Source organism: Berghia stephanieae, chromosome 11 (genome assembly GCF_034508935.2).
Source record: "Berghia stephanieae isolate SIO BIC M18660-M18661 chromosome 11, UCSD_Bste_1.3, whole genome shotgun sequence".
NCBI lineage: Eukaryota > Metazoa > Mollusca > Gastropoda > Nudibranchia > Aeolidiidae > Berghia > Berghia stephanieae.
In genome coordinates, this window is record NC_088370.1 from 7,286,768 (window position 1) to 7,310,498 (window position 23,731).

The 23,731-nt window shown below is 37.0% G+C and overlaps 2 protein-coding genes across 3 annotated transcripts in view; both read right to left on the reverse strand.

Annotated features, from left to right (window-relative positions):
- Positions 1-1,139: 1,139 nt before the first annotated feature.
- LOC144956589 (uncharacterized) lies at positions 1,140-18,637 on the reverse strand. Of its 2 annotated transcripts, none has more exons than XM_078887186.1 (8): positions 18,554-18,637; positions 17,515-17,698; positions 15,716-15,749; positions 14,890-15,033; positions 11,787-11,871; positions 8,658-8,732; positions 6,674-6,759; positions 1,140-2,272 (listed from the first exon to the last, which is right to left on the reverse strand). In XM_078887186.1, the coding sequence occupies exons 2-8, from the start codon at positions 17,515-17,517 to the stop codon at positions 2,223-2,225; spliced, it is 477 nt and encodes a 158-aa protein (XP_078743312.1). In that variant the 5' UTR covers positions 17,518-17,698; positions 18,554-18,637; the 3' UTR covers positions 1,140-2,222. The 2 variants fall into 2 exon arrangements, with proteins under 2 accessions (XP_078743312.1, XP_078743311.1); XM_078887185.1 differs by having other exon boundaries at positions 18,489-18,627.
- Positions 18,638-23,373: 4,736 nt separating this feature from the next.
- LOC144956828 (uncharacterized) overlaps positions 23,374-23,731 on the reverse strand; it is a 6,177-nt gene continuing 5,819 nt past the window's right edge. The window contains exon 3 of the mRNA XM_078887577.1: positions 23,374-23,731. This exon is cut by the window's right edge and continues 1,412 nt beyond it. The gene's annotated coding sequence lies outside the window, so the exon portion shown is untranslated.

Consider the following 23,731-nt stretch of genomic DNA (forward strand, 5'->3'; position numbering starts at 1 on the left):
AAAAACGATAAAGACATAAATACATTACTAAATTCCAAATCGACGACAGAGATATTTTGTAGGTCTTCTCTGTAGAAAAATCTTGGAAAGGTGGAGTTCTCGTACCAGTATCAGTAAGGTTGCAGGTTCGGGCCCCCATTGCTGCGATGAAGTTATTATTCTTGGTTGTCTTCTGGCACTTTCCTACTCAATTCATTTCTTGTTATTATCAAGATTAGTGCCTGCTCCACTCACTTTTCTGAATTATTATCATAGAAATCTGGCCCTCCGTCCAGTTGGCATTGAATGTGGAAATCTATGATTTACCATAAACCGGTTGTAACTGTGACATGAAACTAACGAGCCAAAAAAATGTCTGTGTTTGTGGATAATATGTTTGGTTAAAAAAAAAATATGGGTCTATAAAAATGTAGCCACTATCGATTCAGTGGTTCTGAGAGCCTTTTCAAACATAGATTATATTAATTGTGTTGTTTGATTCGTTTGCTTATACTTATAGTGTAAATTATTCAATTTTAAAATTGTTATATTACGATAAATGATCCCTTGTTATATTATACAATGATATCTAAGATGTTGTTTTCAATTAGATTTGTTTGATTAAGGTGCTTGTTTAGATGGGGTAAAGTGCTATAATAAGTGCTATTATTATTATTAATATATTATTGTTTTATTATTAATTATTATTATTATTATAATTTATTATTATTATTATTATTATTATTATTATTATTATTATTATTATTATTATTATTATTATTATTATTATTATTATTATTATTATTATATTATTATTATTATTATTATATTATTATTATTATTATTATATTATTATTATTATTATTATTATTATTATTATTATTATTATTATTATTATTATTATTATTATTATTATTATTATTATTTATCTATTATTATTATTATTATTATTATTATTATTATTATTATTATTATTATTATTATTATTATTTAATTATTATTATTATTATTATGTCATCGTCATCATCATCATCATCGTCATCATCATCATCAGCATCATGGTAACAGTTTTAATCTTACTATTTACATAAACGATGATTTTGTGTTGATTTTGATATTTGTTCTTGTTGACAACAAATCCGGTGGATCAAATTTTAGTCATAAATAATCTCTCTTTATCTCTCTCTCTCTCTCTCTCTCTCTCTCTCTCTCTCTCTCTCTCTCTCTCTCTCTCTCTCTCTCTCTCTCTCTCTCTCTCTCTCTCTCTGTATAATAACTTTTCATCTCCAAAGCAGAGATTCTGCACTCTAACTCCACAGTTAATGTCCATGCCACACAGCCTAATAGCAAAATGGAAATTACCAGCGATTTGTACAGTTTGATTTTTATTTCGAAATTGATTGGACTTTTCCATATTTTTGTCAGTCTCGTTAGTGTTGCTGTTGACATTCCTATTCTTGCATTAATCTCAATTGTACTGGTTCCTTCCCTGGTTAGCAGAACACCCACGTATTTAAATGTCGACACTTTCTCGAGTTTTTCATTATTTAATTTATTTAGCAAATTAAAAAAATATATATAGAAAACAGTAGAATACAAACTAATTATAAAGGTTATTAATGAAATAAGTATAAGGAATAGTAATGAAAGTGCATGCTCTATCATTGATTTATAATAAACAATATTAATATTAACTTCAAACATCTGTGTTTGTTAATAATAATTTGTTCCCATGCGAATTTAAGTTTTACACTGTCAAATAGTTATTTAAATCTATCATTCAAAAAATAGAGTTGGGGATCAACATTGTTCCATAAAGCCAATGTTAATTATTTATCATCGAGCACAGAATTTCCAGCAAATCTAAAAATACAATACAGTTGTATCATAAGTATATGTAAATGTTGCTGCTCGAAGCTTGAAGAAATAAATAACAATGTGAAATTGAATGTAAGCTTCAATTTAATAAATAACAAATTTGTTAACATTAACAACGCCATTATCACATTATCTCATTGGTATGCAGTGTAGTGTTTTATTCATCCTGTTTTGTTGATAAAGGGGAAACCTGAAACTTCCACATTATCTGTATTCGTTTATTAAATTGAATCTTACATTCAATTTCACATTGTTATTTATAATAAGTATAATAGATGACAGCCTGTTCCTTTATTTCTTAGCAAATACATATTGCTGGTTCTCCACTGGTATTCATAAGCAAAATCCAAATGTTTTCTCTTCTATCACAAGTTCTGTTCTTCCATCCGTTTATTCGTCAACATTGAGGTGAACTCTATGAAAAGAAATAAATAAACTTTGATTAGACTAATAGGACTTAATAGGGTAGAAAAATCATGACGTCAGTAGATCAAGAGTTAAAATCTTTATATTTAATAGTGTATTTGAATATTAAATAAAAAAAACAAAACATGACATCATTTTAAGATACCGTCGTCTAGGCATTCCATAAAGGAATATAGATTATCCGTCAAACAAGATGTCTGATGTTAACAGGAATCACCCATGTTGTCCAAGTGAGCAAATTGGGGGTTAATTTAATAAACTTGCCAAGGAAAACAAAATTGAAAGTGCCTGAAGTGGGGCTCGAACCTGGGACCTTGCGGATCACAAATCAATGCCTTAACCACTCGACCACTATCCCCCCAACCCTTTGAATATCATATATCATAATAAACTTGACATCGATTCGTGATAATCGAATACATTCTTGATCGGCCAAAGTAATTTGTAATTTAAGCGCTTAGAGTCTGGTGTCTCGGAATTATATCGCTATACATATAAGTTTTCAGCATTATTATTATTATTATTATTATTATTATTATTATTATTATTATTATTATTAATTATTATTATTATTATTATTATTATTATTATTATTATTTTTTATTATTATTATTATTATTATTATTATTATTATTATTATTATTATTATTATTATTATCTATTACGATCCGATAGTGATGTCGTTTCTTCTTCTCTTTACTAGCCTATCCTGCTTCTTTGGTTTGTGATTGTATTTTTGACAGGGGATATTTTTTTTTTCTGTAAATCTTCTGGCTGTTTGTTCTTGGTTATTTATAATTTAGCTTATGATATCTTTAGGTTATGATTTTGATTTACATTTGTACTATTTTTGTTAGTGTTAGATTGCTTGCTTTTTTGTTTCAGCGGTCTCTCATATAACCTCAATTGTGTTGGAAGAGACCTAAAGCAACAAACAAACAAAAAAATATTATCTATTATTATTATTATTATTATTATTATTATTATTATTATTATTATTATTATTATTATTATTATTATTATTATTATTATTATTATTATTATTATTATTATTATTATTATTATTATTATTATTATTATTATTATTATTATCATCTAATTATCCAATTGTTCCAATGTCCTGTCATCCATTGAGCCAATGTGTTTGCTAAATTCTTCAGTCCCCCTGATCAGTGAGTGAGTAATAACTTCAAAGAGCTACTCACATTACATGAAAGTATTTTCTCAGTGTTGAGGCTTCTTTTCATATGAACGTGTTTTGTAATGTGCTGGTATTGGTAAGCCCTGTTGACTCGTGGCGAATGGAAATTAAAGTTGGCAGAAACTGGCGAGAAGAATAGCGTGTGTATGTATGTGTGTGTGTGTGTGTGTGTGTGTGTGTGTGTGTGTGTGTGTGTAAGTGTGTGTGTCGAGGAGACCAGCGTCAATCTCTCTTTAAATAATAAATTGAGCTTTTATATAGCACTATATCCACTAAATGTGCTCAGAGTGCTTTACAAGGGGTCCATGGCCAACAGCAACGCTTAACATGTAGAACGGGACATGACGCCTATTAGGTGATATGTATTACACTTTTTTTTCGGGCAGAGACAATGCTGTTAACGGCCAGTTACTCATTTTACACCTGAGTACGGTGAGAGAATGTGAGTAAAGAGTTGTTTCCAAGGACTCAACTAAGCGGTCAAACCAGGACCTTCCGATCCGAAAGCGAGTGTCATTCGACTTGACCACGTAGCCGCACGCATGGCTTTGTCCTACCTGCCCTTTCTATCAATTTTACTATCAAAATCTACGTCAGCATCTCCCTGACACAAATCCTAAGGGAGCGTTCACATATTACGTCATCAGCTAGGGGGGGAGGGGGGGTCTACCAAATGTTGACATGTGTTGACATGGGGGGGGGGGGGGGGGGGGGGGACAGACCAAGATGATGTCATCAAAACATAGGCAAATTAAGCCTATTTCAAAGTTTGTTCCTTTCAAAACAGCTAAAGATAAATTGCTATGATGAGTATTGCCCATCTCTCAAGAAACAAAATGGGAAAGGGGTATCACTTCTCAAAAGGCGAACTTGCCCTAAATGTTCATTGTATCACTCCTCGATCACAGCAATGAAAGACCATTCACTAAAATGCGGCATACATGAAGAACAGCAAATGGGAGAAAATGATGACGATGAAGATGAAATTGATGATACTATTTATAGTACATTGCCAGAGGTCTAAGGCAGAAACATTTTTGAATCAATTAATTTTATGTTTGGAAATTGAAACAGAAATTCATTCCACTAAAAGACTAATATGCTATAAAATAATTTGCCTCCTATACTATTTTAAATTACACTTTCTGAATTTTTTTAATAGCACCTGCACCAAGTAGCCTAATTTAAATAATGTTTGTTAGATTTTATCTTTGCAAATTTAAATTTTATGTCCCCATTGTATCGTAAAACATAAATTATCAAGTTTCTGAAATTAATAAAATGTCTGAATGTGTTTTATCAAACGTTGATAATCAATGTTTATGGTTTGAAAAACGAATAATAAATATTGTGAAATTAAAGTATCTTTTAGTTTTTATTAAATTAGATGACGTCATCATCTGTTGGGGGGGGGGGGGGGTCAGGTCAATGATGACAAGTGATGACTTGGGGGAGGGGGGGGGGGGGTCTAAAAAGGGCAAATTTTTGATGACGTAATATGTGAACGCTCCCTAAATCCTACCTTCTGTATCAATTGCACAACTTCCACCAACGTCCATGTCATACCTTCAATATCAATTTCACCATCTCTTTATCATACCTTCTACATTAATATTACCACATCCACCCATCTCTACGTCACACCTTCTACTTCAATTTCACCATCTCTGTATCATACCTTCTTGATCGTTTACCATCTCCATATCATACCTTCTACATCAATTTTACCATCTCTATATCATACCTTCTACATCAATTTTACCATCTCTATATCATACCTTCTACATCAATTTTACCATCTCTCTATCATATAAACCGAATTTACAACAATATCGAGGAACAAAGAGGAATGGAAAAGAACAAAGAAAGTCGGCTCACTAATTGGAGACACCGAGGATGTACAAAGAAGAAAACAGCTATCAAACGCCGCACTCAGTAAACTCACCAATGTATGGATTAGAGGTGACAAAATAAAGAGAAAAACCAAACTGAAACTGTACCATGCTCTTGTAAAACCGGTACTTCTGTATAACTGCGGCACTTGGGCGTTGACAAAATCCGAAGAAGAACATCTGGATGCCTTCCATCGCACACAGCTAAGAAGGGTACTGGACATCAAATACCCAAAAAAGATCTCAAATGAATCACTATATAAGATCACAAAAGAAAGACCAATCTCCCTTGACATTTTACAACAACGATGGCAATTTTTCGGTCACATACTACGCAGGGACAAAAACATACCAGCTAACCAAGCCATGTCGGGATACTTCCAAAAACACGGGAACCTTTTCAGAGGAAGACCGATCACAACACTCCCTGTGATCCTAAACAAAAACCTCACAACACTTGGACAAAGCATTAGTCTCATAACGGCAGGGGACCTTGAAAATCTGAGAACCCTAGCAGAGGACCGGCAATATTGGAGACACCTCACACAGGAAATACTGGAAACAGCCAAGGCGACCCGATCTTTCGGTCGAGACGCGAAAGGCATCTAAGTCAAGTCAAGTCATATCATACCTTCTACATCAATTTTACCATCTCCATATCATACCTTCTACATCAATTTTACCATCTCCATATCATACCTTCTACATCAATTTTACCATCTCTATATCATACATTCTACATCAATTTTACCATCTCTATATCATACCTTCTATATCAATTTTACCATCTCTATATCATTACTTCTATATCAATTTTACCATCTCTGTATCATACATTCTTTATCAATTTTACCATCTCCACCCATCTCTATATCAAACCTTCTACATTAATTTTACCACATCCACCCGTCTCTAAGTCACACCTTCTATAGTAATTTTACCATCTCCACATACGTCTATGGCATACCTTCTATATAAATTATACCATCTCCATCCATCTATATGTCATTCTCCATTGATGTCTATGTCATACCTTCTATATCAATTTTACCATCTCCATTGATGTCTATGTCATACCTTCTATATCAATTTTACCATCTCCATTGATGTCTATGTCATACCTTCTCTATCAATTTTACCATCTCCATTGATGTCTATGTCATACCTTCTATATCAATTTTACCATCTCCATTGATGTCTATATCATACCTTCTATATCAATTTTACCATCTCCCTTGATGTCTATGTCATACCTTCTATATCAATTTTACCATCTCCATTGATGTCTATATCATACCTTCTATATCAATTTTACCATCTCCATCCACGTCTATGTCCCCTATGACTCTTTCAAATTCCTCGTTTGTCAACTTGTCTCCGCATCTGGAATCAGATTATGTCATTACTGTCTTGGTAATACTGGTGAAGATGATGTTGGTGACTACGATGACGATGGTTATTACGAGATGATGGATGATGATGCATTTGATGCTGATGGTGACGACAACGAGACAAAGATGACGACGACGATGATGATGATAATGATGATGACGATGATAATGATGATGATGATAATGATGATGATGACGATGTTGATGATGATGATGATGATAATGATGATGATGATGTTAAAAAACACAAAAAATAGAGTTTCTATAAAGCGCAATATCCACTAAATGACCGCAGAGAAGTATAGAGAAAAAGCAAAGAGAATTACATTTACATTGTGTGTTCATTGACCTGAAGAAAGCATATGATAGGATACCAAGAGAAGAAATGTGGTATGTCTAAGAGCAATGGGGGTAACGGAGAACTATATCAAAGTTATCCAATATATGTACGAAGGAAACAAAACAGCAGTAAGGACAACTATTGGGTCAACTGATCCATTTATTAATGTAAGAGTTGGATTACACTAGGAATCTGCTTTCAGCCCACTGCTGTTTGCAATAGTAATGCATGTTGTCACAACACTCATTCGGCGAGAGGCACCATGGAACATGATGTATGCGGGTGATGTAGTACTTTTGAATGATACAAAAGCTGTGGTGGAAAATGAGCTGGAGGGTTGGAGACGGGTGTTAGAAAGGAGAGGATTAAGGGTAAGCAGATCAAAGACATGCTTATTTGGACATCGGACAACAGAGAGCAGAACCACCAATAAAGACAGGAGAAGAGGATCTGTGTCAGAGACAAACCAATTCAAATACTTAGGATCAACTAGACAAGGAGAAGGGGGCAATGAGATGGAGGTTAAGAAGAAGAGGATTCAGGCAGGCTGGAATAATTGGAGGACGGTAACTGGAGTTGTGTGGCAAACGATTTTCCTCAAGGCTGAAGGGAAAATATATATATACATCTGTTGTAAGACCAGCAATGTTATATGGACTAGAGACAGCAGATACAACAAAGAAACAAGATAAGTTGAGGTGACAGAAATGAGGATGTTGCGATGGTCACTTGGCTGGACAAGATCAGATAAATGAGAAATGAACGAATTCGAAGGTTGACAAGTGAAGAATGTATCAATAAAGATGAGATAATATAGATTGACATGTTGTCTTGTGGTATGGCACTCGCTTTCGGATCGGAAGGTCATGGGTTCGAGCCTCACTCGGTGCATAGTTGAGTCCTTGGGAAAGGTTCTTTACTCACATTCTCTCACCGTATCCAGGTGTAAAATGAGTATCTGGCCATCAACAGTGTTGTCTCTGGGGCAGCGTGGCTTAGCAGTGCGGTCTTTCCTTCGTACCCGAAAGGTACCCAGTTCGATCACCCACCGCTGCGCTGTGTGGCATTTACCAAGTCACCTCGCCCTAGCTCAATTTGCGGCGCTGCACTGCGGCTGACGCCTGGGTTATCCCAGTCATCCCTTTGAATAGACCCTAGAGACAAATTCCCCCTATGGGATGAATAAAGGGATTTTTTTCTTACACTATCAGATCTTTGTAAAAAGAGAGGGTCCCGATAGCTCAGTTGGTAGAGCACTCCCTTTACAATCAAAGGGACCGAGATCAATCTCAGATGCAGTTGAAATACATATTTTGTCTAACCCCTACGAACCACCCAGCAGTGATTAGGTCGCTGGGTTGTTAGATCTGGCGGAAAGTACTTTTTGATAGACCAGCGTCCTATCCAGAGGGTAGAAAGTAATTGATATTGTACGTTTCACGTTATAGAAACCAGGATAAACTCGGGCTCCATGGGCCTAATGGCTCTGAAGGACTTTTTGTGTAAACATAATAGAGAGGACTCGAACACACGGACCACAGTGACGTTACCTTGTGAGATACGTGTACAGCTGCTCCTTGCTGAGGTAACCGCTTTTATCCTTGTCAAAATGTTTAAAAGCCGCACTGTAAAAATTGAAACAGGAAGATGGGGATAGATATGATGATACTGATGATGATGATGCTGCTGATGATGATGATGATGATGAGGGATGATGATGGTTATAATAGTGTGAATAATAATGATACTACTACTACTACTACTACTACTACTACTACTACTACTACTACTAATAATAATAATAATAATAATAATAATAATCGCGAGGTCCCAGGTTTGAGAGTTTTTGCCAAAATTAGTGTCATTGAAAGAAATCGATATTTCAAGGATGCGTTTTCTGACCAAATTGTCGAATATGTGTTTTGTTCAGAGTGCATCAGTTCACTGCCGTAATCTGAAAAAACCTATATTTATACATTAAAATTTGGCCAGAAAACTCCTCCTTCAAATATCGATCGATTTAAATGACCCTCATCTTGGCCAAAAAACTCTCAAACCTGGGACTTATGGAAGACTTCGCGAAATCCTAGGTCTGAGAGTTTTTCTTTTGTTTTTTGTTTGTCCAAAATGAGGGTCATTTAACGAGTTTTCAGGCCAGATTTTCAAATATGTGTTTTTCCAGAGTACGGCAGTTAACTAATTAAGCGTATGATTCGTCGGCCATCTTTTCCTTGTATACCAAAGCATTGGATCTACCCGTTATCATTGAAGGAACTTGTGTGGCTATGTGGTCCTGTGAAAGACCTGAAAACTGAGGAGATGAAATAGGACGAGGCATACGACATGGCAGCACAAGACAGGAAGGAATGGTGAATCTGGATGGCCTAATGTGTCAAATATACCGGGGGGGGGGGGGGGGGGACGGACGAATGGTGAGTCTGGATGAACCAATGTCTCAAAGACACGGGATGGAATTAAATAAGGCATACGACATGGCAGTACAGGACAGGAAGGAGTGGTGAGTCTGGATGGCCCAATGTGTCAAAGACAGGGGATGGGACGAGGCATGCATGGCAACACAAGACAGGAAGGAGTGATGAATCTGGATGGCCCAATGTATCAAAGACAAGGGGGAGAGGACGAGGCATGCATGGCAACACAAGACAGGAAGGAGTGTTGAGTCTGGATAGCCCAATGTGTCAAAGACAGGGGATGGGACGAGGCATGCATGGCAACACAAGACAGGAAGGAGTGGTGAGTCTGGATGGCCCAATGTGTCAAAGACAAGGGGGAGAGGACGAGGCATGCATGGCAACACAAGACAGGAAGGAGTGATGAATCTGGATGGCCCAATGTGTCAAAGACATGACAGGGGATGGGACGAGGCATGCATGGCAACACAAGACAGGAAGGAGTGGTGAGTCTGGATGGCCCAATGTGTCAAAGACAAGACAGGGGATGGGATGAGGCATGCATGGCAACACAAGACAGGAAGGAGTGATGAATCTGGATGGCCCAATGTGTCAAAGACACTGGATGGGACGAGGCATGCATGGCAACACAAGACAGGAAGGAGTGATGAGTCTGGATTGCCCAATGTGTCAAAGACACGGGATGGGACGAGGCATGCATGGCAACACAAGACAGGAAGGAGTTGTGAGTCCGGATGGCCCAATGTGTCAAAGACACGGGATGGGACGAGGCATGCATGGCAACACAAGACAGGAAGGAGTGATGACTCTGAATGGCCCAATGTGTCAAAGACATGACAGGGGATGGGACGAGGCATGCATGGCAACACAAGACAGGAAGGAGTGGTGGGTCTGGATGGCCCAATGTGTCAAAGACAAGACAGGGGATGGGATGAGGCATGCATGGCAACACAAGACAGGAAGGAGTGATGATCTGGATGGCCCAATGTGTCAAAGACACTGGATGGACGAGGCATGCATGGCAACACAAGACAGGAAGGAGTGATGAGTCTGGATTGCCCAATGTGTCAAAGACACGGGATGGGACGAGGCATGCATGGCAACACAAGACAGGAAGGAGTGTGAGTCCGGATGGCCCAATGTGTCAAAGACACGGGATGGGAGAGGCATGCATGGCAACACAAGACAGGAAGGAGTGATGACTCTGAATGGCCCAATGTGTCAAAGACAGGGGATGGGACGAGGCATGCATGGCAACACAAGACAGGAAGGAGTGGTGAGTCTGGATGGCCCAATGTGTCAAAGACAAGACAGGGGATGGGATGAGGCATGCATGGCAACACAAGACAGGAAGGAGTGGTGAGTCTGGATGGCCCAATGTGTCAAAGACAGGGGATGGGACGAGGCATACATGGCAACACAAGACAGGAAGGAGTGGTGAGTCTGGATGGCCCAATGTGTCAAGACAAGACGGGATGGGATGAGGCATGCATGGCAACACAAGACAGGAAGGAGTGGTGAGTCTGGATGGCCCAATGTGTCAAAGACAAGACAGGGGATGGGACGAGGCATACATGGCAACACAAGACAGGAAGGAGTGGTGAGTCTGGATGGCCCAATGTGTCAAAGACAAGACAGGGGATGGGACGAGGCATGCATGGCAACACAAGACAGGAAGGAGTGGTGAGTCTGGGTGGCCCAATGTGTCACAGATACGGGATGGGACGAGGCATGCATGGCAACACAAGACAGGAAGGAGTGGTGAGTCTGGGTGGCCCAATGTGTTAAAGACACGGGATTGGACGAGGCATGCATGGCAACACAAGACAGGAAGGAATGGTGAGTCTGGGTGGCCCAATGTGTCAAGGACAGGGGAGGAGCTAAGATGTAAGGAAATCACTCTGACTAGGTCAAATTTCAATAAGGTTACCGCATTTAATAAAGATTTAAAAAAGTAGTCCCCCAGGGCCATTCATTAGGGACATGGAGCTGGAGTATATTGGGATTTCTAAAGCGTGAAATGGATAATAGCAATTTCTTGCTACCTTTGGATTGGACGATAGTCTATCGCAAAGTGCTTTCCGCCAGATTTAACAGACCCAGCTAACCCTATCACTGCTGGATCAGAAAGAAAAAAATCTCGACTTCACCCGGGATTGATATTGGTCTCTTCACATGTGAATCGATTGCTCTACCAACTGAGCAATCCAGAGCCACAATAAAGATAAAGCAATAAATTTGACTTACTGAATCATTTCCTTCTCGTATTCCAAGGCGCCGTACCTGTCAGCCATCAACGCTACATACTCGTTGAGTTCAATAAACCCTGTTTCTGTCAGAATAAAGATAGGGTAAAGACAATCATAAATAAATATATTAGAACGTTAAAACCCTTGTCTGTAAAAAAAAAAAGTTAGGATGCATAGAGTCATAAATATATATTAGAATGATAAAACCTGCATCTGTGAGAATAAAGTTAGGATGCAGACAGTCATAAATATATATTAGAATGATAAACTCTGTATCTGTGAGAATAAAGTTAGGATGCAGACAGTCACAAATATATATTAGAATGATAAAAACCAGTATCTGTGATAATTTAGGATGTAGACAGTCATAAATATATGTTAGAATGATAAAAACCAGTATCTGTGATAATTTAGGATGCAGACAGTCATAAATATATATTAGAATGATAAAAACCAGTATCTGTGATAATTTAGGATGCAGACAGTCATAAATATATATTAGAATGATAAACTCTGTATCTGTGAGAATAAAGTTAGGATGCAGACAGTCAGAAATATATATTAGAATGATAAAACCAGTATCTGTGAGAATTTAGGATGCAGACAGTCATAAATATATATTAGAATGATAAACTCTGTATCTGTGAGAATAAAGTTAGGATGCAGACAGTCATAAATATATATTAGAATGATAAACTCTGTATCTGTGAGAATAAAGTTAGGATGCAGACAGTCAGAAATATATATTAGAATGATAAAACCAGTATCTGTGATAATTTAGGATGTAGACAGTCATAAATATATATTAGAATGATAAACTCTGTATCTGTGAGAATAAAGTTAGGATGTAGACAGTCATAAATATATATTAGAATGATAAAACCAGTATCTGTGAGAATAAAGTTAGGATGTAGACAGTCATAAATATATATTAGAATGATAAACTCTGTATCTGTGAGAATAAAGTTAGGATGTAGACAGTCATAAATATATATTAGAATGATAAACTCTGTATCTGTGAGAATAAAGTTAGGATGTAGACAGTCATAAATATATATTAGAATGATAAAACCAGTATCTGTGAGAATTTAGGATGCAGACAGTCATAAATATATATTAGAATGATAAACTCTGTATCTGTGAGAATAAAGTTAGGATGTAGACAGTCACAAATATATATTAGAATGATAAAAACCAGTATCTGTGATAATTTAGGATGTAGACAGTCATAAATATATATTAGAATGATAAAAACCAGTATCTGTGATAATTTAGGATGCAGAAAGTCATAAATATATATTAGAATGATAAAAACCAGTATCTGTGAGAATTTAGGATGCAGACAGTCATAAATATATATTAGAATGATAAACTCTGTATCTGTGAGAATAAAGTTAGGATGCAGACAGTCATAAATATATATTAGAATGATAAAACCAGTATCTGTGAGAATTTAGGATGCAGACAGTCATAAATATATATTAGAATGATAAAAACCAGTATCTGTGAGAATTTAGGATGCAGACAGTCATAAATATATATTAGAATGATAAACTCTGTATCTGTGAGAATAAAGTTAGGATCAGACAGTCATAAATATATTAGAATGTATAAAACCAGTATCTGTGAGAATTTAGGATGCAGACAGTCATAAATATATATTAGAATGATAAACTCTGTATCTGTGAGAATAAAGTTAGGATGCAGACAGTCATAAATATATATTAGAATGATAAAACCAGTATCTGTGAGAATTTAGGATGCAGACAGTCATAAATATATATTAGAATGATAAAAACCAGTATCTGTGAGAATTTAGGATGCAGACAGTCATAAATATATATTAGAATGATAAAAACCAGTATCTGTGATAATTTAGGATGTAGACAGTCATAAATATATAATAGTATTAGAACGATAAAACCTGTTTCTGTAAGAATAAACAGTTGGCTAGGAACCTCTTGTAAAGCGCTTTGAGCACGTTTAGTGGATATTGCCCTATATAAATGCTCTAGGTCATTGTTCTGTCAGAATAAAGAGAACTCAACTATCCGCCGTTCGAGACTCAAATCCAGGACCTTTCGATCCGAAGGTGATTGTCATACCACAAGATCACAAAGCCACACAGAGTGACGTCACTCAGGTCGTTGTTATTGTTTTTTTGCCATCCGCGTTTGTGAGTAATTCTCACTAAAATATATTAACCAGAATATAAACGTTCATGGTTACACACAGTTTTGTGTGTTGATCCGTTATACTTCCGGATGGCAATGTTATGAGCTTCTTAGCCAAGCGCATACTACGAGAGCTTGGCTTAGAAGCTCATAACATTGCCATCCGGAAGTATAACGGACCAACCACCACAAAACTATGTGTATCCATGAACGTTTATAGTCGGGTTAATACAGTTCAGTGAGCATTACTCATAAACGCGGATGGCAAAAAACATCAACAAAAACCTGAGTGACGTCATCTTCGAACTATCTATACAACCCAAAATAAACCTTTTACACGAGTCATATTTATTTTACACTCCATTTTATTAGCTCATTTCCGCATATCAAACCTTTGGTATGACATAAGTATGTAAGGGGGCGAAGTGGCCGAGTGGTTAGGCATTTCACTATGACCCGGAAGGTCCCGGGTTCAAGCTCCGATTCAGGCACTTTTGTTTTTTTTCCTTGGGCAAGATTATTAACACCCAACTTGCTCACTTGGGCAACATGGACGATTCCTGTTGACATCAGACATCTTGTTTGATGGATTATCTATATTATTCCTTCATGGAATGCCTAGGCGACGATATCTTATGATGTCGTGGCGGAAGGGCATATTTTGTTTTTCATTTTAGGTATGTATAGATAGTTCGAAGATGACGTCACTCAGGTCTTTGTTATTGTTTTTTGCCATCCGCGTTTATGAGTAATGCTCACTGAACTGTATTAACCTGACAATAAAAGTTCATGGATACACACAGTTTTGTGTGTTGGTCCGTTGTACTTCCGGAATTCAATGTTATGAGCTTCTTAGCCAAGCGCATACAGTCTATATGTAACGATTATCATTACTCGAAAAACAAGTAGATTGTCCAAATGACTTACTGTTCGAATCCACCTCGCTGATCATTTTTCTTGTTTCCTCTTCCGTGGGATTCAAACCAAAGGCCTGCTGGGCTTTCATCAGTTCATACACCGACAGTCGTCCGTCGTTGTTAATGTCGATGGCCTTGAAAGACTGGCGGATTTCTGAAATTTGAGGATGTTGACCGTTTATGATGACAAGTAAATTTGGTTTCTGTATATATTCCAGGGTAAGTGATGATGATGATGATGATGATGATGATGATGATGATGATGATGATGATGATGATGATGATGATGATGAAGTTAATCATGATGAGGATGGTGTTGTTGTTGATGATGATGATGGTATTATTATTATTATTATTATTATTATTATTATTATTATTATTATTATTATTATTATTATTATTATCATATTATTATTATTACTATTATATTATTATTATTATTATTATTATTATTATTATTATTATTATTATTATTATTATTATTATTATTATTATTATTATTATTATTATTATTATTATTATTATTATTATTATATGACGCCTGTTAGGCGATATTACATTTATTTATTCGACAGAAACAATGTTATTAACCGCCAGGTACCCATTTTACACATAAGTACTGTGAGAGAATATGAGTAAAGAGACTAATTCAACGACTCAACTATGCCTCACTAAGAGTGGGTCCGAACCCTGGACCACATAGCTCTACTAAAAACGCCCAGTCGTAAACAATGAGATCACTTAACCAGCTAACTGCCGTACTCTGAAAAAAAAACACGTAGTTAAAAATTTGGCCAGAAAACTCGTCCTTCCAATATTTTTTGGATGTAACTTACCAGCTATCTGTTCTTCCGTGAGATTGTACTGGCCCTGTCGTGAGGGAAGAAAATAACAAAGTTCAAAGTTCAAAAACGTTTATTTTAGGCAATTGCCAATGTAACTCATACAGGAATATATTTTCATCAACAAATCAACAAAATGTAAACAATGATATTCAGGTTAACCGTGGCTTTCGTAAACTCACGGCCTCACACAAACCCAAAACTTTCGTCATTATAGATAGAATGAAGTTGATCTCACTCGGGTCTTTGTTTTTGTTTTTTGGCATCCACGTTTAAGAGAAATTCTCACTGAACTGTATTAACCTGACTATAAACGTTCATGGTAACACATAGTTTTGTGTGTGTGTCCGTTACACTTCCGGATGACATTGTTGTGAGCTTCTTAGCCAAGCGCATACTATCTATAGATAGAATGAAGTTGACATTATTCGGTTCTTTGTTATTGTTTTTTTGCCATCCGCGTTTATGAGTTCTTAGCCAAGCGCATACTATTTGTAGCAATTCTCATTAAACTGTATTAACCTGCCTATAAAAGTTCATGGTGTGTTGGTTCGTTAGACTTCCGGATAGCAATGATATGAGCTTCTTAGCGTTTGATACTATCTGATAGAACGAAATTGAATTCACTCAATTCTTTGTTTTTGTTTTTAGCCAGCCATGTTTATGAGTAGTTCTCACTAAATTGTATTAAACAATTTTCTATGTTCAATGTTACAAATTGTGTTGTGTTTTTGGTACCTTATATCTGGCGGATCCTATGACTTTTAAAAATAAACGCATAACACCAATAGAATCATTTATTTGTTTCCTCGAGCACTTCAATATAAAAACAACTCACTTTTCACTTTCATTTGATGATCGTCGTCTTCTTTTGTGACATCTTTTGGTGAGTATCAGCGTAGCCATCGTTATGTTATAGCCTGACACTGAAATCCAAAAGGACTGGCAGTTTGACGTCAGTATTTGTTTTTTTGCACCGCCTAGTGAGTTGTCGTTAGTAGAGCTCATGGAAACAAGTCTTTTCATTGGTTGAACTATTGAATGCAACTCACGATTTGTTTTCTTTTGTGGCAAAAGACTGGCATTTTGACGTCATTTTTTGGTCAGTGTCAGGCTATAACTTTACGAAGGCCACGGTTCAGGCCTTAAGTATTATAGTATGCGCTTGGCTGAGAAGCTCAAAACATTGCCATCCAGAAATATGACAGACCAACACACAAAACTGTGTAACCATGAATATTTTAATCTGTTTAATACAGTTTAGTGAGAATTACTCATAAACGCGGATGACAAAAAAACAATAACAAAGACCAAAGTGACGTCAACTTCATTCTATCTATACGAGGACGGCGGGTCAACTCTTTATGATTCACGAAGACATATGATGTGGCCGTTTCGGGTTCCCCCTTTGTCAACAAAACGTGATGAATGAAACACACAATACGAATGAAACACCTGTGGCAATGGCATAGTTGTTAAGGTAAATAAACAAACCAATGATAAAAAAAAACCTGATCCTTAAAAAAAATGTGTGAATTGAAATAGAACTGGCCTACATACAACAACGTTCACTTATTTGCAGGCCTGATAACCCAATTCCTTATGGGCTCATTGTTGTTATAAACAAAATAAAAATGACGCAAAATATTGTCCATTACAACAATGTTAAACTAGGCCCATAAGTTGGTTCGGATATAAGACCTGCATATATGTACACGCCGTCCCATAACAATTTGGGATATCAGACCTGCAAATAAGTACACGTTGATCTCAAATATTTAACGTTTACCTACCATTGTTTATGATTTGTTCATATTTAAGACAGTCCACGAAATCATAAAATCAAAACTTTGAGAAATTGTAAACAAAAACACAGCAGCACACAGTAGGATGTTTACTCATAGCACCTTATGACGTCATTTCAAGGTACGTAACTCCATCTTTTTAAAGAAGTATAAATACAAAACACGGTTGTTTCTAGGAAACCAACAAACAACACACTGTTATAACAACTGAGCAATGAACTTTGATGTTAACAAGAACTGAATTGAGTAGGAAAGTTCAGAAGACAATAGCCACGCTCTCGCTGGCCAGGCGGAGTTGTCGTACCAGTAAGGTCGCGGGTTCGAGCCCCGATCGCGCCGCGAAATTTATAGTCTGTATTGTATTCTGGCACTTTCCTACTTACTTTATTTTTTCTTATTATCAACATATGTGCCTGCTCCACTAACTTTTCTAACTTTTATGTTTTAGTCTAAAATATAAACTTATTATTCAATTTAGCACTTAATTATTCACAAATAATAATCAGTTTTCAAAGAAAGAATATGAAATATTTCCACGCACGCACAGAAGAGATATAATAATAATAATAATAATATAATAATAATAATAATAATAATAATAATAATAATAATAATAATAATAATAATAATAATAATAATAATAATAATAAATAATAATAATAAAAAAAAAAAAAATAATAATAATAATAATAATAATAATAATAATAGTAATAATAATAATAATAATAATAATAATAATAATAATAATAGGCTGCGGCCGACGTGTACATATATGCAGGTCTGACATCCAAACCCACTTATGGGCCTAGTTTAACATCGTTGTAATGGACAATATTTGCGTCATTTTTTGTTGTTGTTGTTGAGATTTCCATTACAACAACGAGTCCATAAAAAAATTGGGTTATCAGACCTACAAGTAAGTGCACGTCGGCTGCGGCTATTCGGACTCGAGTCCGAATTACCACTTCGATAGGAAACAATATTAAGCACAATAAATCTGTGTTTCTTTTCACTGAGTTCAATAGACCGTCTGAGAATAATGATAATCCAGCCACCACCCGTGCCAAAGACTTATTGGAACTTGGCAAGCGGACAAAGAACTGTATGGCTTTGACACCACGAGTAACAGAGAAGTCGTCACTGTTTAATCAACAAACTGCAATGTCTTTTGTGTGGTTGGTGTTATTTATCGACCTGCCAACTTCAAAATTAAAAAAAAAATAATCGTATTTTTTAGAAGATAAACATTGTAGTAGCTATTGATGCTACTATGCCTTTAGATAAAATACTCATAACACCAGACAGCAGAAATTTAACTTACGAACATAAAACTGTGTGTGATCTTTAACGTTTACAGTCCGATTGATATTATTTAGTGAGAACTAATAACTAACAGGCTGTCTAAAAATAGTAAATAAGAGCTGATGACGTCAATTTCGTTCCTTCTATAGAAGGTGCGAAGTTCGTGTCACTCACTTGTTTTATGTGTTGGTATGTTTCTTTTGGCTGGCGGATGTTGTGAGCATTTTATCTAAGTGCATGGCGTCAGTAATTAACTTAATAAATCAACAATTTACCTTCACAAGGTTTAACCCCCCCCCCCCCAAACCCCCCCCCCCCCCCCCCAAAAAAAAAAAAAAAACAAAAAAAAAAAAAACAAACAAAAAACAAAGCAACAAAACAAAACAAAAAACAAAACAACAACAACAACCCCCCCTCCCCCCCCCAAAAGAAAAAAACAACCAAAAAAAAAAACAAACAAAACAAACAAACAAAAAACAAAACAAAAACAACACTTCAAAATCCATAAATTTATTTATCTAGTCTGGCATCAACTTTCATTTTCAAATTGTTGTAATGACTTAAAGATGCTCATGAAATTCTGAAATTGGAGGCAACATTTCGTATTTCTACGAATTTGTTGTAATGGTTGGCAGGTCAGGTGTGCCGATTGGTGTTAGTTGTTCTATGTATGTACATTATGTAGGTGTGAAGGTACTTGGTAACTATTGACTCTGGTGATCTCAATGGCACTGGCATTGTGAAGGTTTTAGGCGTAGGACTAAGGGGTCGGTTGGGGGGGGGGGGGGTTGAGGTTTTTTTTTTTGGGGGGGGGGGGGGGGCGGGTTGAGGATGGGGAGGGGGGGGGTAGAGGAGGGGGGAGAGGTGTAAGATGGGGTGGGGGGTGGTTGAGGATGGGAGTAGGGGTGTTGAGGAAGGGGGGGGGGGGGGTTGAGGATGGCGGGGAAGGGGGGGGGGGGGGGGGTGGTTGAGGAATGAGGGGGAGGGGGTTTGAGGATGAGAGGAGGGGGGTTGAGGATGACGGGGGGGGGGGGGGGGGGGGGGGGATATAGCAATTGATTAGAGGTAGTTTATTAAAGTTGTCAGCTGGGAAATATATCGATGTTGTTGTCAATGTAGAGAAAATATTTAGACTTGAAAATAAGATACCGTCTCTCTGAAACCAGGAGAGCATTTTTACACAATGTATGTATGTATCCACTCCTTCGATATAGCTAGTAAGTTGACACTTCCAATGAGATAGGAACCAGTTTTTTGACATCACACTTTTGTTCCCTTTAGTGGTCAGTAAATACAGACATAATTACCGTTTGGAGGCGTTGGGTCACATATGTTTAATTATGCATGGTTAGACAAAAACTGCCGTACTCTGGAAAAACCCCATATTTCAAAATTTGGTCAGAAAACACGTCCTTCAAATATCGATCGGTATAATGACCCTCATCTTGGAAAAAACTTTCAAACCTGGGACTTCGCGAAGTCTTCCTTAAGTCCCAGGTTTGAGAGTTTTTTCCAAGATGAGGGTCATTAAAACGATCGATATTTGAAGGACTAGTTTTCTGGCCAAATTTTTAAATATGGGTTTTTCCAGAGTACGGCAGAAAACCCATTGAATGGTGTCGAACGTACAATACAATATGCATTCATTTGATTCAAATGAACAATGAGTGACCAATGACTCGTGACGGTGGTCAGTTAGACTAACCACCCATGACTATGTTTGACCCTTGTCCACTTTTCCCTCGTACTCTGAAAAAAAAAACAAACCCCACACGTATTAAAAAATTTGGCCAGAAAAGTCGTCCTTCAAATATCGATCGATTAAATTGACCCTCATCTAGCCTAGTAAAAAAAAACAAAAAAAAAAAAAAAAAAAAAAAAAAAAAACAAAAAAAAAAAACTCTCAAACCCGAGACTTGAGGAAGACTTCGTGAAGTCCCAGGTTTGAGTGGGTTTTTGTTTTGTTTTGGTAGATAAGGGTCATTTTAATCGATCGATATTTGAAGAACAATTTTTCTGGCCAAAATTCCAAATACGTGTTTTATCAAAGTATGGCATAATTCACTAAAATACAGTAGCATTTTCTCATGATCACATGGAGTAAAGTGGATCTAACAGTACGTGAGAGCTAAAACAGTCTAACTGCGATGGAAGTTTGAGTTAAGCCTGTAATAATCTTTAGAAACACCAAGGCATGTGGGAACCATGGTTTTTAATCAGTCTTTTCTTCATCAAGGTGTCAGGGGAATGCGTTTGTCACAGATTATCTCCCTTGGTTGTGTCTAACAATTGGGTTTTTAAAAGTTACACTAAAGCTTCGAAACCACTGGACAAATCGTCACCAAATTTTACATAGTGTTTACAATACGCTTCAACAGTCGTAACGTCACTTCTCTCGTAATGACGCATGGTAACTTAGTAACTGGCTCTCAACTATCGGAACAATGGCGGACGCCTTTATGAAATATTTCTCCGACGAGCATAAAAGCGTATTCAGAGGGGAAAAAAACACGTTATAAATCTGATCATGTTTTGACTTTTACACATTCTGATCACAAGACATACGAAAAGTTCTAGCCAGCATGAAGAATAAAAAATACATATTTTCTTCACGATGACCGCCGTTGCTGGGCGACGTGACACCAGACTATTGAATCCAATTGACATGAAGCAAGAAGGGTTGTATGTATTATGAGATTGATTATTCATCGTGATGATTTTATCCAAAAATTTAATTTGTTTCGTCAAATTTCAACTCAACTAAAACAGACGTCATCATATTAGCACGTGGGCTGTGTGACAACCTTCCGGTTAGCGAGTGTGACATTGGCAAAAAACAATAACAAAGTGACGCCAGTTTCGTTCCGTCTATAAATTCTCTAGTTTTTGTTTTTAAAATCGAATCAAGCTTAAACTTAAACAGCTTATTGAATTGTCAATATGAATTGATCGACCTCAGATAGACTATAAGAGCCCTGTAAAAATGACCAGCCCCTAATAACCTTTCTAAAACCACTCGAGTCCTGCCTCAAGTGTTTTCCCAACACAACACCTTTCAAACACATCATGCCACTGTTTGTCCCGGTCCGTCACCCACAACGTCACTGGGAATCCTGATTATTACGTGACCAGAATATCAAGCTACAGCTGACCTGCCGAGGACTACGAAAAGTTCGTAAAATTACGAATTTTTGGCTTCAGCTACAGAGTTGCATTCGGCCTCTGTGACTCAATAAATCTTGTTGAAAAGGAAAATTTTGTTCCTTAGGACTTTGAGGTATTTGTGGATCATGGTGATGGCAAATGATTGATTTGTAAAGATATTTATAGGGACTTTTTCATTTTTTTCTCTTGGAAACTCCGAATTAAAAAAAAAAATCAAGTAGGCAGCTCTGTCCTACAGTCACCAAATGCCAAAAATGAATAAGATTACATTTATCCATCCTCGCTTTTTTTACGTCCCGTAATCCTAAGAATCTTCTTTTACACCCTGCTACTAAAATAGTCATGATACTTACGAAAAGGTGAAAATGGAAAGTCTTTGGATGGAAACAGTACAAATTCTGTATTATTCATTTCTTAGTAAATATGTAATCGTTGAATAATGCTTTGAACGCGTTGAGTGTGTCAATCAATTATTGTAGACTTCCTGTGTCGCTTTGAGGTCAAGTGATATGGCATTCGTCTCCGGAACGCTTGTTGCCGGGATCGCGTCCTGCTCCAAGCCGCAAAAGGCAGAATCCCTGGACAAGTCTCTTTACTTAATTTAACCATTACTTTAAGAGAAGAAGAACAGTAGAACAAAAATGATCTGGGACAATTTAGAAAAAAAAATAGTTATCGCCAAAAAAAAAACACCCCCCCCCCCTCCCAAACAATAGAGCTTTTTATATAGCGCAATATCCACTAAACGTGCTCAAAGCGCTTTACAAGGGGTCCTGGCCAACAGCAATATTTAACATTTAGGACGGGATATAATGCCTGCTAGGCGATATTACATTTTTTTCGGATAGAGACATCGCTGGTAACGGCCAGGTACCCATTTTACACCTGAGTACGATGAGAGAATGTGAGCAAAGAGCCTTCTCCAAGGACTCAACTATTAGTACCATGCGAGGCTCGAACCCAGGACTTTCAGATCCGAAAGCGAGTTTCATACCACTAGACCACATAGACGCACATAAGCTTTGGTCTGGCTGTGAATCCTTACCCACTCAACAAGAAACAAACAATCAAAATGGTGACATTTCACGTATAGATAGTTCGAAGATGACGTCACTCAGGTCTTTGTTATTGTTTTTTGCCATCCGCGTTTATGAGTAATGCTCACTGAACTGTATTAACCTGACTATAAACGTTCATGGATGCACACAGTTTTGTGTGTTGGTCCGTTATACTTCCGAATGGCAATGCTATGAGCTTCTTAGCCAAGCGCATAGTATCTATAACAGTTTTTTTTAAATTTGACAAAAAATGTTTTTTTTTTTTAGATTATGACATTCACACAGTTTCAATTGCTTGGAAATAGTCATTTTATTTTGGGTTTACTAAAATGAATGGTAGATTCACTAATACAGACCGCATCACACTATAAGCAATAAAATCACTCATCATAGCTTGTCGCTCCAACACCGAACCCACTACACAGCATCAGGGGACTCTTAGGTCATGACCACAGAGCCGTCCTGGCATTCTTTAAGGATGTGCTCCATCGTTTGTTCTGGGCATCCACATGTACACAAGCTAGTCTCAGCCAGCCCCCACTTTTTCATGCTTCCAGCTGCTGTTCTCCCAAATTTTGCCCGTGCTCTGTTCAGTGTTACCCATTCATTCCTAGGGAGTTCTGTTCCGGAGGGCAGTTCTTCTCTCGGATATTCAACGGCTTCATTTGCATAAATGTCTC

Bases quoted from the DNA above. Each gene is read 5' to 3' on its own strand.
- LOC144956589 (XM_078887186.1), bottom strand. The intron at 11,872-14,889 runs GTAAGTCATTTG...TTATTCTGACAG, and splicing joins CAGCGAGGTGGATTCGAACA to AAACAGGGTTTATTGAACTC. The intron at 2,273-6,673 runs GTATGATATAGA...TTCTTTTCATAG, and splicing joins TGGTAAAATTGATATAGAAG to AGTTCACCTCAATGTTGACG.